Here is a 15483-nt window from a genome sequence, read left to right as displayed (position 1 = left end):
CTTATATACAAATGCAAAAAGGTCCGTACAATTGAATTTGAAAGCATGTAATCCGTACCTGGAAACATTACTTGATTGCAGTTATGAAACTATCCTGTTTAAACAAGTAGATACAAGCCAGTAAATGAGAGAAAATAAAAAGGTTGGATTTATTACAGGGTATGGAAGGCATTCTTACTGCCCAGCACCCAATTTCTCGTCGTTCTCTCTATTTAATGTCCCAGCCGACAGCATGTTCAGTTTATCCTCGTCAGCATCCAACTTTCTGAACCGAAACCAAAAACACAATCCCCCGACAGCCGAAAGTATAGCTGGGACGGCGAAGTTCCAGATGAGGAGCGGATCATGAGTGAGGGGAGTAAGCGCCTCTCCGATTGCAGAAGCCACAGCATTGGCGAACAGCGCGAGAGCCTGTACAAGAGATCGCATCTCGACGGGTGCCTTTGAGAACGAGTACTCCAGAACCGTAATTGTTCCCAAAATCTCGGAAATTGCGATTAGTACGAATGCTCCAGATTGTGCGCCGAAACTGATGGGAGAGGGGCTTTCACAAGTAGTAGCCGAATAGCCACAGGGAGACTTTTTATATATGTAGTATTGCAAGACTGCTGCCCATATCATGGCGGCGGATGCAAAGAAGAAAGCGGCGGTGATTTTTTTGATCGGCGTTGGATTGATTTTGAAACTTCTCAACAGTGGGTATAACACTCGATCGAAAATCGGTATCAAGATAATGATTGCGAGCGGATCAATACTGGTGAGGATCTCATTTGGAAAGCCGTGAGTCTGCAACAGTGCCGCTTGCGATGTGAGGTTGTTGTTGATCTGATTGTAACAGAGGAAATAGAGAGGGTACCATGCAAACACTTTACAGGCGGAAAACCCACGATGCACGACTTCAACCCAGGCATCATCGAATGTCATCCAACTCGGTCGATGAGATGGCGCGACATTGGAAGGCATGGCCCTGTACCACATTGTCCCGTCATTAAGACTTCTCCACGTCTTAATGGGATTGAAAGACCAGCAGTCCTTTTGGGCATAGACCCAAAGTCGGATTGCCTTTCCAAACGCCGAAGGTTCGGGTTTGGTAACACGATATCTCTTATACCCCCAAAGGAGAATTGCGGGACACAAGAAGTAGAAAGCAGTTGGCACAAGCCATGCTAGCCAAAACCCAACGTATTTCTCTGCATAAGGCATACTAATTGTGCCGATGAGACCGCCGACGTTTGTGAAGAAATAGTAATACATATAAGCCCGGTTCAGTGTTAATGCAGGGTCTGAAATGACCTTCTCGTTATTCGGTAATATCTTGATCGTGAGTTCGGTATGGGACAGCTGTTCTGCAACGAGAGGGGACAAGTTCGGCTTCACACCTCCAGTGCCGAACCCTAAAAGGACTGTTGCCAGGATAAAAGTCGCCAAAGACGCCTCTCGATTATGTATGACTGAGGGTAGAGCTGCAACCACAAAGACCACATGCGCGACGATCGACAGGCCTACTGACATGCATATAACACGGAAACGACCCCAGCGAGCATCGGCGAGATATGCTCCCAGAAGGGGAGTTGTATAGAAGAAAAATTGCTTAAAGGTACTCAGGGCATAAGACGTTTCTTGTCCGTATCCAAGAGCGCCAGATTGACCGTTTTTTCCCCCTGCACCGGTTGCCGAATTTGATGGCAGGGGCCGCTGAATGAAGTTCGTCACTAATAGATTACACGGTTAGATGATGGCTGAAGAGTGTTGTTCTGTTTCTGGCCTTGATGACTTACTCACGATGCTAGTCCCGTAATAAGTCAGTCTTTCGCACAGGTCGAGGAAGACGATTGTAAAGACAATCCATTCTATCTTTCCTGGGACTCGCCTCAAGGTCTGGAGATCCTCATCAGTAGGCCTTCCTTCGATAACCTCCATGTGTCCCAATGCCGACTCTGCATGCTCACGTGGAGCCGACAACTTTGATTGATCTTTCGTCTCGTGTGTGTCCATCATGGCATGAGATTAGAAAGAGTCAGCGCTGAAAACGGCCTACTTACGGAGCGTCAAGAATAATTCACATACCGTGCAGCTGGTACCGATTATTAAATATTTGTCTTATCTCCAGTAATGGTAGTTTGGGCCATCTCGGAGTTGGACCTTCGGTGTTTGAGTTTGAGCTGTAGCAACTCCTATCTTCAGCTTTGAAGCCGGAACTTAAAACGTGGCGACCCATACTCGGTATTTTATGGGGTTTTATACCTAGGTATCTGATTTAATGGCAGTGGAGTGCAGCATTGATTGTCAACCACTGATCTCTCTTTTCGCTCGTGGAGCCTTGGAATCGTCTGCCAAATATCTAGACCAGTATCTCCCAACATCAAAGGATTCACTTTTTCAAAATCAATCCTAAGAACAAAACCATGATTACAACAATATCTATATAAAAGTTTATATATCCTATTTGCTCCAGTTGTCTGTCAGAGGGCACTCATATGACCTTATTATTCTCGCGAAATCTCTTGGTAGTCTAAAAGCCACAATATAAGACTAATTATCATTTATTTAGAATGTACTGATTTAAACTAAAAAGTTCATTTCTAATTTGAAAAAAATATATAGGGGTGCATAAAACAAATTTATTGGTGAAACATTGCTCGCATCGAATAAGCGTTGCGTATGGCACACCGGGTAGATTGGGGGTTTTAAATGCCAAAGGAACAACCCTGTGGGCAGACTATCGTTGGCCAATCTCTGTAGACAGCAGATTCACACTTGCTAAATGAAGCCGCTCAGGCTTGCTGACAGAATAGGTAAAGATGAACGTAAGTATGAGCTCAAAAATGCAGGACTTACCACTTCATATATAGAATGAAACAGAAACTAGTGCATTTAATGCGGCGTATGCATTTCAACTTACCGGGACGACTGGTCACTGAGCCCACCTAAAAGGTATGCGGGTGAGTATAAGTGGATGGAACGGTGCGTACCATTGCAAGTAGAGCCTCAGCATAGCCGCTGGTAGTGTGACCGCCATAATGACCCTTTTGGCGAGAAAAGGTGAATTCCGTTCGACTCTTGGACGAGCAGAACAGAAAGAACCGCGTCCATTCATATTCATGAGGACAAGACCTCAAAAATGGTGACTTCGCGCTGTTGATTGAATTTAGACGGATCTTATCGTGTGTGCAATGATTTGCTTTGCATGTCCCCATATAGTTGTACAGCATTGTTTGCATGTATCAAGGAGCTGTCAACCAAGGATCAGATAGCAAGTCCTTCGCCGAAGGCCTAGCTTCCGACGCCCATTGAAGCATCTTTCGCATAAACCGAAGGGAAAGCTCTTGACTGGACCCATGTGAATTCTTCTCGGAATCCATTAGTGACACAGGAGAAACTTCAGCCCCCCCCTTTCCGGTTACCTGATATTTAAGTGATCGGCTTAAAAAGACAGAAAGGAGGGTAAGGGCAAGAGCGCGACTGATCGGATAGAGTAAGCTCATATCATTGTCAAAAAAACTCCGAGGTATAATCACTGCGCTGTAAAAATTCTCTAGACTTGAAGCTTTCTCAGATCTTGCGTAGAGTCACGCTCGCAACCCTTCGAATTCACGTATTGATAGCGTCTAATAAATTTATCAAGTCCAGACGACCAAAAGATTTTGCAAGTAGCATAAGAACTCACTGCTAATCCCTGCAGAGCCATAGGTGGTGTAAGCGCCGTGACCAAGCTTTCCGAGAACTTGGTACCTTGATTGAAATACTTGGCCGATCTGGACAGCATAATATCGATCTGGCGAATACCAAGGAAACGGTTTCTTCTTCGATTTCCTCAGTGCGGCTCAGGGTTACGAAGCAAGACTGTTTCAACTGTCGCTGTGGAGATGGAGGTCGTGGAAGGAAGCGCCGACCCCAGCGCAGCAGATTTGACATGTAGAGTAGAGGGACTGCACAGTATCACAACTATATGTGCAAAAAATAGCTCGCAAACCGAGGTGGTAATATGTTGTGTAAGATGACTGACTACAGTATTCATTCCGTGCTGTTCATGGAACGAACCTTGGAAGATATCCGGGGGCGTGCTTCAACTGCGGAGAGCTTAGTCAGCTTCCTTAGCTTGGTTAGATAACTACGTGGAAGCAAGTCCAACTACCGATACAATAAATTCAAGTCGCCAATACTGCTGAATCACAATTGTTCAAAAACATCACGTCAACAATTTCCCACAATGCGCTTCACAACCCTCCTCGCCAACCTCTTTTTCGCCGCCACCATGGCCACGGCCGCCGACCTGCAAATTGAAGTTACACACGCCGTCGAGTGCAATCGCAAGACTACCAATGGCGATAACGTCAAAATGCATTACAGGGGCACGCTAGCCGACAGCGGGAAACAATTCGATGCTTCATATGACCGTGGAACGCCATTGTCGTTTACGTTGGGTGCTGGGAGGGTTATCAAAGGGTTTGTTTTCGCCCTCCTCGCTCCTTTTCTTTCTGGAATTGTCTTTTAATGCGTTGGTTTAGATGGGACCAAGGTCTATTAGACATGTGTGTCGGTGAGAAGAGGACGTTGACAATTCCGCCCGAGTTGGGATATGGTAATAGAGGCGTGGGACCGATCCCCGCGGGGTCTACGCTCGTTTTTGAGACGGAGTTGGTTGAGATTGTTGGTGTGCCCAAGGATGAGCTGTGATCACCCTGACTATGGGAAAAGCCAAGTCAAACGTGATATATGAGCTGTATTGTATTGTATATACTAATACGAAATTATATTTCTACCTCCCATTCCTCCTGGAAAAGAAAAAGGAAGGAAGAGAAAGGAACAATATCAACCTGGGGTATCTTGGAATCTAATAATCTATACAATTCTATTTGCAGTCCGTATGATCTCCCCAACTCAGTCCATCGCATCCAATGCATTCGTCTCCACTATCTCATTCTCCGAAACCAGTATTCCCACCAAACACTCCCCCAGTATCCCATCCCAGTTCACCCACGGATGCGTTTCCATAAACAGCTTTTCCGAATCCTTCCCTGCTCCTCGCAACAGCTCCCCTTTCCCACCGGGATGAAAGGGGACATAGGGAGTGATATTGTAGACTTTCCCATTATACGATGTCCATGCATCAGCGCCCTTTCGGCCATTGTGCGCCTTGAGCATGGAGGGTGTCACTTTGATCAGGGTTGGCGGTAGTCCAGATCCTCGTAGATTGTTTCGTGGATCTTTGGCTAGCGATGCCCAGTCGAGAGGCGAGTAGCCCGGTCCAAGGACCACTTTGCGAGACGGCCGTTGCGCCGGTGCGAGCGTACTTGTACTTAGTCCGCCGACTGGGTTTCGTAGGCTTGCTGCTGCAGATGGCGGGGTGCGGAGGGGTGCTGGTGTTTTCAGTCTTGGAGGGCCGAGGAGTTGCTGGGTAGTAGAGGAGATGGGTTTTAGACTTGGCGGTTTAGAAGCGGGGGTTCGTGGCGGCGGAGGCGGCATAAGAGAGGAACTATTATTTGCGATGGGCGAGGCTATACTCGTGGTGTTGGACGGAGCTGGTTTGTCGTTTTCGTCCAGACTCAGCTCGGGCACTTGGAGCGCGACGACCGACGCCGATGCCTTGGGCGTGCTCTGTGACTCTGTATCTGATGCGGAATCATCTTCAGCGCGTAGTTTGGCTTCGTTTTCTGTCTTTATTTCCTCTTGTATTGCTTCTTGTGGAGGCTGCCTGGTCGTTGACCGCGAGAGGAGGTTGGACAACCACATGTTACTTGGTGTAGGAAATCTGACGACGAGGGGAGTAGCACCAGCTCTTTAATCGTCCGAATATGGTTCCCCCTTGTATTGCATTGCTTGAACCAGGAAGGGTATCAGGCAGCGATGGTAAGTGACAAGTCGATGAAGGGAAAAAGTGGACCAACTTCGTCCGGGCCGCCCTTAGACGATCTGATAAGACTCTTATCAGATCGTCTTATCCCCCGCCCATAAACACCGCCGCAATCTATACGACTCCATCTCCTGGCATCTCAAAAAGAACGATATACACTGTCACGGCATACAGGAAATTGACACTAAAACACGATCTCGTGTAACCATCTACTGTGCTCCAGAGCCACGCCGAACACCGATCCATGGACGAACAGAAACGGTGGCACAACACCACGCCCGGGAGTTTCAGCCGGCCAGGCTCATGCAGAATGTAGCTTTTTTTGCCAAATGTTGATCGTGCGCCTCAATTGCCAGCTTCCGTGATGTCAGCCTGCCATCATTCGTGATGATGCATAAAAAACTAACAGACAAACAGGAAGCGTCGCTGTCGTACTTGTCAATGCACATTTCCAAACACTTAGGCTCTAGATTAAAGGGCACCAACCACAATCATGGCCGCTACAGACTCTGTGCTTCTTTTCGATGCCGGAGCGGCCACAGTGAGTACAGCTCACGCCAACATAGCAATCCAAGTGTGTTGACCGGTAAAAACACAGGCTCAAGGGGGCCGAATGTCTCAAGAAGATCGTTTTGTGATCATGTTGCCCGACCAGTTCCCGCCACTAACAACGACGGACAAGCTCGCTCTGTTTGCGACATATGATGGGCAGTACGGAATACTTTTTCTTGTTTTGAATCAATGAAGGACAGATATTAACAACACGTCACAAAGTGGCTCTGCAGCAGTGTCCGAACACGTCAGGCAAAGTCTACCGGCTCTGCTAATCAAAAGGCCCGAATTTACCAAAGGTGACTACGAGACTGCAATCATTCGAGCATTCGAGGACGAAGATCAGCTCCTCCTACAAATGGCCATGGAAGATGATACCGAGCCCGTAATCGCAGGCTCGACTGTAGCGCTGTGCCTAGTCAATATGACCAAGGGATTGATGGTTGTTGGGAACGTGGGTGACTCTCATATCTTTCTCGCCAGACGAGACCCAGCTACGGAGACTGTAACATGGCAGGTACAAGATAAGAAACCATCTGTCTCCTGCAAGTAGTGCACCGCGTTGACATAATTTCTCAGGACCGCTTGACCAGGGAACACAAACCCCATGATCCGGCAGAGAAAAGCCGCATCGAGGAGGCTGGTGGTGCAGTGCATACTTATGGAGGGACTGCTCGACTCGGTGTGTATGCACAAGCATATTCCACTTTAACAACACAACACAGCCCAACAATTGTTCTTATTGCATCATTTCCTTCTGAAATGATACGTTGTATTGACCCAAATGACAGGAACCCTAAACATGTCCCGAGCCCTAGGCGACCTCCAATACAAAAACCCAATCAACAACCTCGACGTCGCAGGCACGAAAAAGAGCAGACGCGCAATTGCAAGCGGATCAAGGGCACAACATCCTCGGAACCGCGGAAATTTCATATCCAATGAAGCAGACGTGCAAACCGTCCAGCTGGACCAGGACAGTCGATATATGCTGCTGTGCTGTACAGATGGCGTAACGGACGTTACGGATGAGACGATGCTTGTAGAGGAGGTTGCGAAGGACTTTATGAGAGGTCGAAGAGCGACTGATATTGCGAAGAGAGTTACGAAGGCGACTGCTGAGCAGCCGCAGAGTGATAATTGTACTTGCGTGATTGCGTTTTTTGATGGAACGGCGTCCACAAGATTGGAAGCTTGACATTTCATACTAAAAAGAAAATTTACTGGTAGATAAAGATAACAGTGACCAAATCATCCATAGTATACACGAGACTTTGAAGAAATTTAGGCTGAAATAGTCTCTGAAATAGTCTCTTTTTAAAAAAAAGGCCAATGCTATGTGCATACTAATCAAGAATGAAGTGGACGGTATTCCAAAATACATATACTATCATCATACGGTATCGTATTGTAATCAAATTTCCGACGTCATGGTCACTCAACTCCAGCCGTTGCGGCAAAGACAGCAGAAAATCATACAACCTCGCTCCATTCGCTCGCTCACTCATTTCCAATCGGAATGCTAACAAGCACCCGGTAGTCGCGCAATCTCTCGAATTGAATCAGATTTGTGGAGTTGATAATACGATCATCGTTTTCCGTGGAAACAGTCGACTTGAAGGCTCAACAAAACAGAAAGTTAAATTCTCTCCTCCGAGTCAACCGTACACGCCGACTCCAGCATCCTTCGACATTAATCTCATCACCATTTTAAGTGAAGTGGAAAGTTGGAATAAAGACAGCAATCATGGCCGACCAAGGTGACCTGTACGTTTTTAACACTGAGCAACACCGACCACTACACCATGTCACATAAAGATGGGTCGAACGATAACTAACCACCATATACGTCGATCGATATAGTCAATTTGAGGAAGAAACATCCATGCAAAAGTTTAAACGCCGGCTCAAGGAAGAACCATTGATCCCTCTAGGTATATATCCTACAGGAAATGATAAAAAGAAAGGGAAAAAAAAAGGGCAAAAATAAGATAACCCAGTATTCTAACTCTTTTCTTCAAGGATGCGCCGCAACATGCTACGCGCTCTTCCGCGCCTACCGATCCGGCAAAGCGAAAGACTCAATGGAAATGAACCGCATGTTCCGCGCCCGTATCTACGCGCAATTCTTCACCCTACTAGCCGTCGTAGCGGGCGGAATGTACTACAAAAACGAGCGTAAACAACGCCGCGAATTCGAGCGGATGGTCGAAGAGCGCAAGGCGCAGGAGAAGCGGGATGCGTGGTTACGCGAGTTGGAGGCCAGAGAGAAAGAGGATAAGGGGTGGAGAGAGCGGCATGCTGCTGTGTCTGAGGCGGCGAAGGAGGCTGCTGCTGGTGGGAAGAAGAGTACGAAGGCTGTGGATGATAATGTGAATCAGGCGCCGCAGGAAAAGAGTGATGAGAAGAGGGGTGTAGGGATTCTCGAGGCCGTAAAGGCGTTGGTCCAGGGTAATAAGGAGAATTAATCTGGATGGGTCAATCAAGACTTGAGGTCATTGCAATATATTCCCATGGCTATTTGCTAATGTACATATATATAAATAAATCTGCCCATTTTCAGAACACCAAACACCGTCTAACGAGTAATGCAACAGAAACCAAGCCCCCAATAAACATGAAATCACCGATTCATCGACGCGAGTTCATCGATATATCTCCTCATGGTATCAAACTCGGTTTTTCCAGCAGACAAAAGATACCGGATATGCGCCTATGAAATGACTCAGCACATGCTTATACTTTACATATATAATCAAAAGAAAAATGAACTCACAGCATCCTGCACGCCTTTATTCCGATCAAATTCAGTCCGTGCATAATCCCTCATTTCCGTACGTGTCGACGAAGGTGGAATTTCTAGAAGCCTCAAAATTAACAACTTTCAAATCAAATCAAATAAAAGTGAGGCGAACAAGGAATAACGTACTATGCACAGCACGTATAATCTCACGCCAAAACGAGAGAACTCTCTGGCGCTGAATAAACTAAAATACAAAAAGATTGCATGGTTAGGTATTGTAATTGGAGATTATACTGCTGCCTTGCTTACCTGATCAAGAGTCAATGCTGGTTTTTTCAGTCTTGAGTTCCTAGGTCCTGCTGCTTGATTACTGGCGGATGATGTAGCTGATGATGAGGATGCTACTGGTTGTGTATTGGAGGCAATTGATGTTAGGAAGCGTGGGGATGGTCTGATGCTTAACATTGATTTGGGCAGCATGTTGGAGTATCAGTATCTTGTATAATATAGTGAGATTGGGGAAGCATGGAGTGAGCTGTTGTTGATCGTTGAATTAAATATGTTAGAATATGTTGGATGGATGGATGGCGGGCGGTGAGAAGGTCTGTATTAACTGCTAATACTGTACGGTAATTTGGTACTGTTTATTCGGTAATACGATAGACGAACGGTACGGTACATGTACCCAATCACCTGGATAGATTCTCATGTGCACTACATTCCTGTTGACACTAAAGTTGAAAAGCGAAGAGAGAGAGGGGGGGATTAATTCAGTCAATACGATAATTAATGCAGTTCTCACTTGCATTTTCCGAGTGTGATTGACTAAATGCTGCGTTGCTACTCAAAGTCTCAGACAGGTCTCTTCACGTGTCAGCCTTACCCTACTCAGACCCTCTTTGTCCCTGTCTCTCGACTCAACACTCGCTCACTCACTAGAGTCGCCGTTCTTGACATATCTCTCTCCAGGACATTCCCCTGACATACTCTTTCTTCCCTTCAACTGATCAGCACTTTCAACGTCGCCTGCAAAAGCCCCTTCCCTCAAAATGGGCAACTCCAGCACAAGTATCGAAAACATCAAAGCCTTTTCCCCAAAGACAAGACCCCCCTCAAAGAAGAAATACACCGAAAAAGCCTCCTTCGCTGTCAGGAAGCGATGGATGGAGCTCCTCTCGGCATTACCTGAAGAATACTTCCAGCGCAACCATGAACTTCAGGTCAAATCCAGCTTTTGGAACGCCCTCGAAACACTGAGACCAGAAGAGCATGATGCTGCTGACAAATTTGAGCACATCACTATGAACGAGAAAGAGTGGAGTCGATATGCTGTGCGTGCCTGCGTCATCTACATTGAATGCGGGCTATTGGATGAGCAGATATTGAGTATCCTCAATCAAACCATTGCATATGTCGCCGTGTGCGCGTTGCGTGCGGGACATAGACGTGTTTACTTCGACGACGGAATCAACGTGTTCTTCGATCCGTGCGACTCTGGTATGGCGTATTCTTCCAGACAGAAGTATGAAATACTCCTCGAAAGATTGCGGGGGTTAAAATCTGTCGAAAATAAGCGTAGTGTCACTCTGGCTGTTTCTGGTGATGGTCATGAGCAGAAACCCGCCGCTGCTGCTGTTGCTCAGGCCACTCCAGCATCAACGACTGTCACCCAGCCACTCAAGATCCCCAGTTCGCAACCTTTTCTCAACGAAAATCAAATTCAACACCAGAAAAACAAGCCAAAAAAGAGAAGGAGCAAGAAGAAAAGCAAAGGACTCCAGGAGAGGGATCATTCTGAAACAAAGACACTCAAACGAAGGCTTTTCGACGACTATACGATGGGCGAGCATAAAAAGCAAAAGTTTTCGAAGCACCGGTGACAGGATTGCTGAGTCGCTCTCTCTATGGAGATGTAATTTTGAAAGGGGGTCAGTTATTGAGGCTGTACTTGAATGATGGCCAAAACACACAAGGTTGGGTTAGATAGTGTTGATAACGGTGTGTTTTAGAAGAATTAGTTAACCCATCACAATATCATTCATTCAAACAAATGATTAAGTTAGCTTTTGACATAATTCGGTACTCGACCAGCAAGCCAGCCTTTAGCTGACTGACATGCTCCGCCCAGAAGTTTGTTTGCCAAACGTTCTTACATATGTTTCAGTCTCGTGTATCTCACAATAAATCTTCTCCCTCTTCATCAAATCATTCAGCCTCGTGGTCTCCTTCTTATAGTACGGCTGTGGCGGTAAATAGATTTTCCACCTTCGCTGCGGATGATCTCTCAAACGCAGGTTTCGCAAGGGCTCGAGGAAAACAGGTACTTTCTCGATCGGCTCACCGAACCAATTCCCCGTTAGATGCAGTGTGAACTCTTCGAGGTTCTTCATCAGAAGAATAGCATTGCATGTCTCAATCCATTGCTGACGACCGGCCCAGACATACACCGATTTCACGGAGTCCTTGCTCGGGAGCCAATGGCCGGGGAATGCCCATTTGAGATCGACTTTTCGAACCGCGTTCCATTGATCAGACGGCATTGTCGGTCGCAGATACGCCAGTGACCAGGTGTTGCTAAACTCGAACGTGTTCGCCGAGTAAAGAATATGTATACTTTCTCGGTAACTATGTCCAGGAAAGGAAGACAAGGGGAAGAGGGACGGGGAAGAAAAGGTTGGAAAATGAGACATTTCAATTTAACAGCAATGCTTGCCTGCGCATTCGACAGGCAAAGCAGCAAAAGAAGTAGAAAGATGAAGAAAGGGAAGAGGGATTGTGCAAAGCTTACATTTGTTTACATGTCACCAGCAACGAGAGCAAGTTCGCTTTTGAGCATGTCTCGATATTCTTGACCGGTTGCAGGAGTACTCCTCGGCAGATATCACACGAGCCATTTTGAGGACAAACGACGCAGCCCAGTCGTCTATGAGATCGCTGGATAATGTGCAATTGCAGATTACCTAGCACAATCTCCCAAATCGCAAGGCGCAGTTCTGGGGGTAGTCTGTTCAGTAACAGGCACTGTGGTTGTTGATCCGGCTGTCGGGTTATATCGAGTCCCCGTGGTGCTGGCCCTCTAATGTTGCCTTTGCGCCGTCTGTACCGAGGCAGAGACGAGGGCTTGTCATCTGCGATGGTGGTCAATAAATAAAACATGGCAAAAATGTGGAATAGAACACACTTTGATATCGCTGGGCGAGCACATCTTCCCAGGAATGGACACCAGCATTTTTGAACCTCGCCATATCACCAGCACAACGGCGGAAAACGTATATAGTCGTGCTAAGTAAGGTTCAGCAAAACGCTCAAGCTAGGCCCGGCTGTACGCTCAAAAGACACAGATGCATTATGGCACGTAGGGCACGTTATGCGCAGTGATCCATGGTCAACTTGAACGAGATGTTAAAAATGACTCAGGCACCGACGTCGGCGGCGGGCGGATGGGCAAGGTGGGGGCCCAGCCTAATCACGGGGGTACAGATGCCCGGTGCTAGGAACCAAGGCCGACGCTGGCCGCGTCTCACCGCATCTTCTCGGCCTGCAGAATCAAAGGATTCCAGGATTGCGTTTTGGGTCTTCTTGTTCGCATAGATACGTTACGTAGTCGGAAGGGTGCGTAGATAATAGATAATGATATAGATAGAAGACTAACTGGATATGTATGCGGAACACGCTTCTTATGAAGATCAATGGAAAAGGCTCTCCTAGTTAAATGACTGCAACTGCAGATACGTAGCTCACCGAGCTCTCAGAGAGCTCATCTGGATCCGAGCTTCTCTCGTACCTAATAAAGTGAAACTTTCCTACTTCGTCCCCTGTAGCCGAGGCGAACTCTTCTAATGCGGCCATAATTACACCAATAGGATGGCGTCCGCAGACCGTGTTGCCCGTAGTTTTCAGTATCTTCAGGAACTGTGCCGTGCTTCCCGTCGTAATAGCTTTCATCGTCGCGATGTCGACTGCTGATATACTGTCGTATATTTCTGTGCGTAGCTCACGGTTACTGCGCAGCCATCGACCTGATACCGCGCTTATAGCTTCCTTGGCCTCGGAGACAGATGTAGGCGGCTGCGGCAGATGGTCAAAGGACAAGGGCAGAATCGGTTTCTGCTGTGGTGCATCCGGCACGTAATATGTATACGCGAATCGCTGACCCCAGTGGCAGAAGTCAGAGCTGATGATAAATGCATTTGACTGGTCAGCCAAATAGGGAGCAAGCAGTGCACCAACAGCACGCTCTATTTCGGCATTGGTGCTTCCGACCATAATTGGAACGAGGGGAGGATACTCCGAGGCAGGACGTCCAGGAAATGTAAGCTGCAGCTTACGGTGTATGTAGGGCAGATGAAGCTCCATGCTGTGTTCTCGCTCATCGACGTGGCGGGACATGGTTTCAAAGGCATGTGAAGCGCTGCGTATTTTGTGGATCACATCAATATCAAGGGGTAGGGGCTCGTCGGATAGAGGCGTCGCGTACGAGGTTAGTACAGGTAAAGCGATTGTCGCCAGGGCGTGGTGGTGAGATGGGCCGAGCAGAAAAATGCGTTTGCTGTAGACAAAGCCCATGAGCAACGAAGGCCAGTTTACTCACACGGAATCATTAGAACCAGCTTACGCTTTAGATATATCAAGTGCCTTGTAGGCCCAGGCAGCGCATGGTCCTGAATACGCATAGCCTGCGTGTCTTTTGGGGTGTGCTACTTATCAGCTCCAAGTCTCAAGGGCGAAATCCAGAGCTAAGGAAGTAAACGAGCAAACGCAGAGAGAAGACAGAACTAACGGGCCTATAATAATTCTCGCACCCGGTACTGGCAAAGCACCTAGCTGCCCAATCTCACCAGGAACAGCCTCGAGCCATCCGTCCAATTCAGCTTTCAGCCGCGCACTATCATTTTCGTACCAGGAACCAGCATGTATTGGTCGTCGAGTCGACATTTGGCTTCTTTTTCTGCAGCAAGCAACAGGCACACAATGCATAAAACCGGCTGGGGTGTTTTGCGGTGAAGCAGCAAGTTGCAACTTGGTTCTTGCAATTTGCGGGGGAGGGGCGCCTGCCGTCATAGCGCGCGCTCGGCAACCCGGGGAAGGTCCCAGTCGGCTTGCCGAAGATAACGTGATCACATTCTAGATCAATTAGCCGGTTGTGTCTACTTCATAAAGCACGCAAATTCTTGTCGATTGCCTGAGGAATGCTCACGTTACCTAGGTAAAGACCGTGTTTATGTTACCATAACACGCCCGCCAACAGCATCCGCGAAATGATGGCATCAGCATCAGCGCGGAAACACACAGCGAGTCGTTGTGAGGACGAGTTGATTTCGCTTGACATATATTCTTTTATTTACTCTTTCTGCTATTATCCCGTTTCTAAAATATGGTTTATATTAATTACATCGAACAAGAAAAGGAAAGGTCGCATTCCTGTGGAACCCGGAATAACTAAATCTATTTTCGGCTAGCGTGGCGTACTTTGTTCGACTAGCGCGTCTTTCCGCGCCTCTCCTGCCTGCCATTAAATAATCAATCAACGACGTCTTTCTTCAATTGGTATGCTCCAAACAGCCAACCCATCTTCTTCTGTCTGATTCTCACAACATCCTCGCGTATACAGCTGCGAACTTGCTCACTCACCATATACGAAAACTCCCAAATCCGTATATAATCAACCACCACCCACCTCTACACTTGCAATTTCAGTCGCCATTCGTTTCGATCGTCACAAACATGTCTCTCAAGCGCAAAGCGTCCTTCTCACGTGAAAGCTTTCATGACCGAGCAATGGAAGACGTTCCGCGTCATTTGAATAGCCGGACACGGAAGAGATTCCGTGACGCTCGTCCTGACGAGCAAACAGTATATGGTGAGTCGACAATGGAATCATTCGACCAAACAATAACTAACTTGGATCTAGCGAATACATTACGAATACTCTACCAAGCTCAGAAAGAACCTATAGTTTCAAACCCACCTGATGAATCAACACCGCCGCCATCAAAGCCCGAGGCTCCAGATCCACGTCAACAGACATTGCTAAAGTTCTTCCAGCCTGCACCGGCACCATCTTCATTAGCGCCAGTCAATATGCAATGCCACAGCACAAACAATAACATAAGGCATGTCGCCAGGCCCGTCATAATGGAATTTGAAACCAACCAGAGCACTACTTCAGCGAGTGGCTCATCTACCCCTGTATCCACTGGTATTACGGAAATGGACATCAATATGGATACAGATATAAATATGGACTACGCTGCACAAGGAAGATGGGTTATGGCATAGGGCTTATGTGATTGGTGATCATCGCGCCAATTTGACTGATTTCTAGGGGGCCTTA

At 47.2% G+C, this 15483-nt stretch overlaps 10 protein-coding genes across 10 annotated transcripts; 5 read left to right on the top strand and 5 right to left on the bottom strand.

Moving 5' to 3' along the window:
* Window positions 1-174: 174 nt before the first annotated feature.
* On the bottom strand, window positions 175-1995 carry UA08_00120 (hypothetical protein; the record flags this gene model as incomplete). The annotated part of the gene is made up of 2 exons (XM_020259892.1): window positions 175-1712; window positions 1779-1995. The coding sequence occupies 2 exons, from the start codon at window positions 1993-1995 to the stop codon at window positions 175-177; spliced, it is 1755 nt and encodes a 584-aa protein (XP_020124111.1).
* Window positions 1996-4210: 2215 nt separating this feature from the next.
* Window positions 4211-4677, top strand: UA08_00119 (FK506-binding protein 2; the record flags this gene model as incomplete). The annotated part of the gene is made up of 2 exons (XM_020259890.1): window positions 4211-4446; window positions 4509-4677. 2 exons carry the CDS (start codon window positions 4211-4213, stop codon window positions 4675-4677), a joined length of 405 nt encoding a protein of 134 aa, XP_020124717.1.
* Window positions 4678-4881: 204 nt separating this feature from the next.
* UA08_00118 (hypothetical protein) lies at window positions 4882-5733 on the bottom strand (the record flags this gene model as incomplete). The annotated part of the gene is made up of 1 exon (XM_020259889.1): window positions 4882-5733. The coding sequence occupies one exon, from the start codon at window positions 5731-5733 to the stop codon at window positions 4882-4884; it is 852 nt and encodes a 283-aa protein (XP_020124718.1).
* A 614-nt stretch (window positions 5734-6347) lies between these two features.
* Window positions 6348-7604, top strand: UA08_00117 (hypothetical protein; the record flags this gene model as incomplete). The annotated part of the gene is made up of 5 exons (XM_020259888.1): window positions 6348-6395; window positions 6453-6565; window positions 6629-6923; window positions 6986-7088; window positions 7198-7604. The coding sequence occupies 5 exons, from the start codon at window positions 6348-6350 to the stop codon at window positions 7602-7604; spliced, it is 966 nt and encodes a 321-aa protein (XP_020124723.1).
* A 549-nt stretch (window positions 7605-8153) lies between these two features.
* UA08_00116 (Respiratory supercomplex factor 1, mitochondrial) lies at window positions 8154-8874 on the top strand (the record flags this gene model as incomplete). The annotated part of the gene is made up of 3 exons (XM_020259887.1): window positions 8154-8173; window positions 8270-8340; window positions 8429-8874. 3 exons carry the CDS (start codon window positions 8154-8156, stop codon window positions 8872-8874), a joined length of 537 nt encoding a protein of 178 aa, XP_020124724.1.
* Window positions 8875-9029: 155 nt separating this feature from the next.
* UA08_00115 (hypothetical protein) lies at window positions 9030-9629 on the bottom strand (the record flags this gene model as incomplete). Its single annotated transcript, XM_020259886.1, has 4 exons — window positions 9030-9119; window positions 9183-9265; window positions 9336-9393; window positions 9459-9629. The coding sequence occupies 4 exons, from the start codon at window positions 9627-9629 to the stop codon at window positions 9030-9032; spliced, it is 402 nt and encodes a 133-aa protein (XP_020124725.1).
* A 569-nt stretch (window positions 9630-10198) lies between these two features.
* Window positions 10199-11029, top strand: UA08_00114 (hypothetical protein; the record flags this gene model as incomplete). The annotated part of the gene is made up of 1 exon (XM_020259885.1): window positions 10199-11029. The coding sequence occupies one exon, from the start codon at window positions 10199-10201 to the stop codon at window positions 11027-11029; it is 831 nt and encodes a 276-aa protein (XP_020124726.1).
* A 222-nt stretch (window positions 11030-11251) lies between these two features.
* On the bottom strand, window positions 11252-11689 carry UA08_00113 (hypothetical protein; the record flags this gene model as incomplete). The annotated part of the gene is made up of 1 exon (XM_020259884.1): window positions 11252-11689. The coding sequence occupies one exon, from the start codon at window positions 11687-11689 to the stop codon at window positions 11252-11254; it is 438 nt and encodes a 145-aa protein (XP_020124719.1).
* A 244-nt stretch (window positions 11690-11933) lies between these two features.
* Window positions 11934-13538, bottom strand: UA08_00112 (hypothetical protein; the record flags this gene model as incomplete). Its single annotated transcript, XM_020259883.1, has 3 exons — window positions 11934-12277; window positions 12331-12431; window positions 12934-13538. 3 exons carry the CDS (start codon window positions 13536-13538, stop codon window positions 11934-11936), a joined length of 1050 nt encoding a protein of 349 aa, XP_020124720.1.
* Window positions 13539-14873: 1335 nt separating this feature from the next.
* On the top strand, window positions 14874-15428 carry UA08_00111 (hypothetical protein; the record flags this gene model as incomplete). Its single annotated transcript, XM_020259872.1, has 2 exons — window positions 14874-15009; window positions 15061-15428. The coding sequence occupies 2 exons, from the start codon at window positions 14874-14876 to the stop codon at window positions 15426-15428; spliced, it is 504 nt and encodes a 167-aa protein (XP_020124721.1).
* Between the last annotated feature and the right edge of the window lie 55 nt (window positions 15429-15483).

This window comes from Talaromyces atroroseus (assembly GCF_001907595.1).
Source record: "Talaromyces atroroseus strain IBT 11181 chromosome Unknown scaffold_0, whole genome shotgun sequence".
Lineage (NCBI taxonomy): Eukaryota > Fungi > Ascomycota > Eurotiomycetes > Eurotiales > Trichocomaceae > Talaromyces > Talaromyces atroroseus.
The sequence above is the reverse complement of the archived record's forward strand: the minus strand, read 5'-3'. Positions and strand labels throughout refer to the sequence as shown.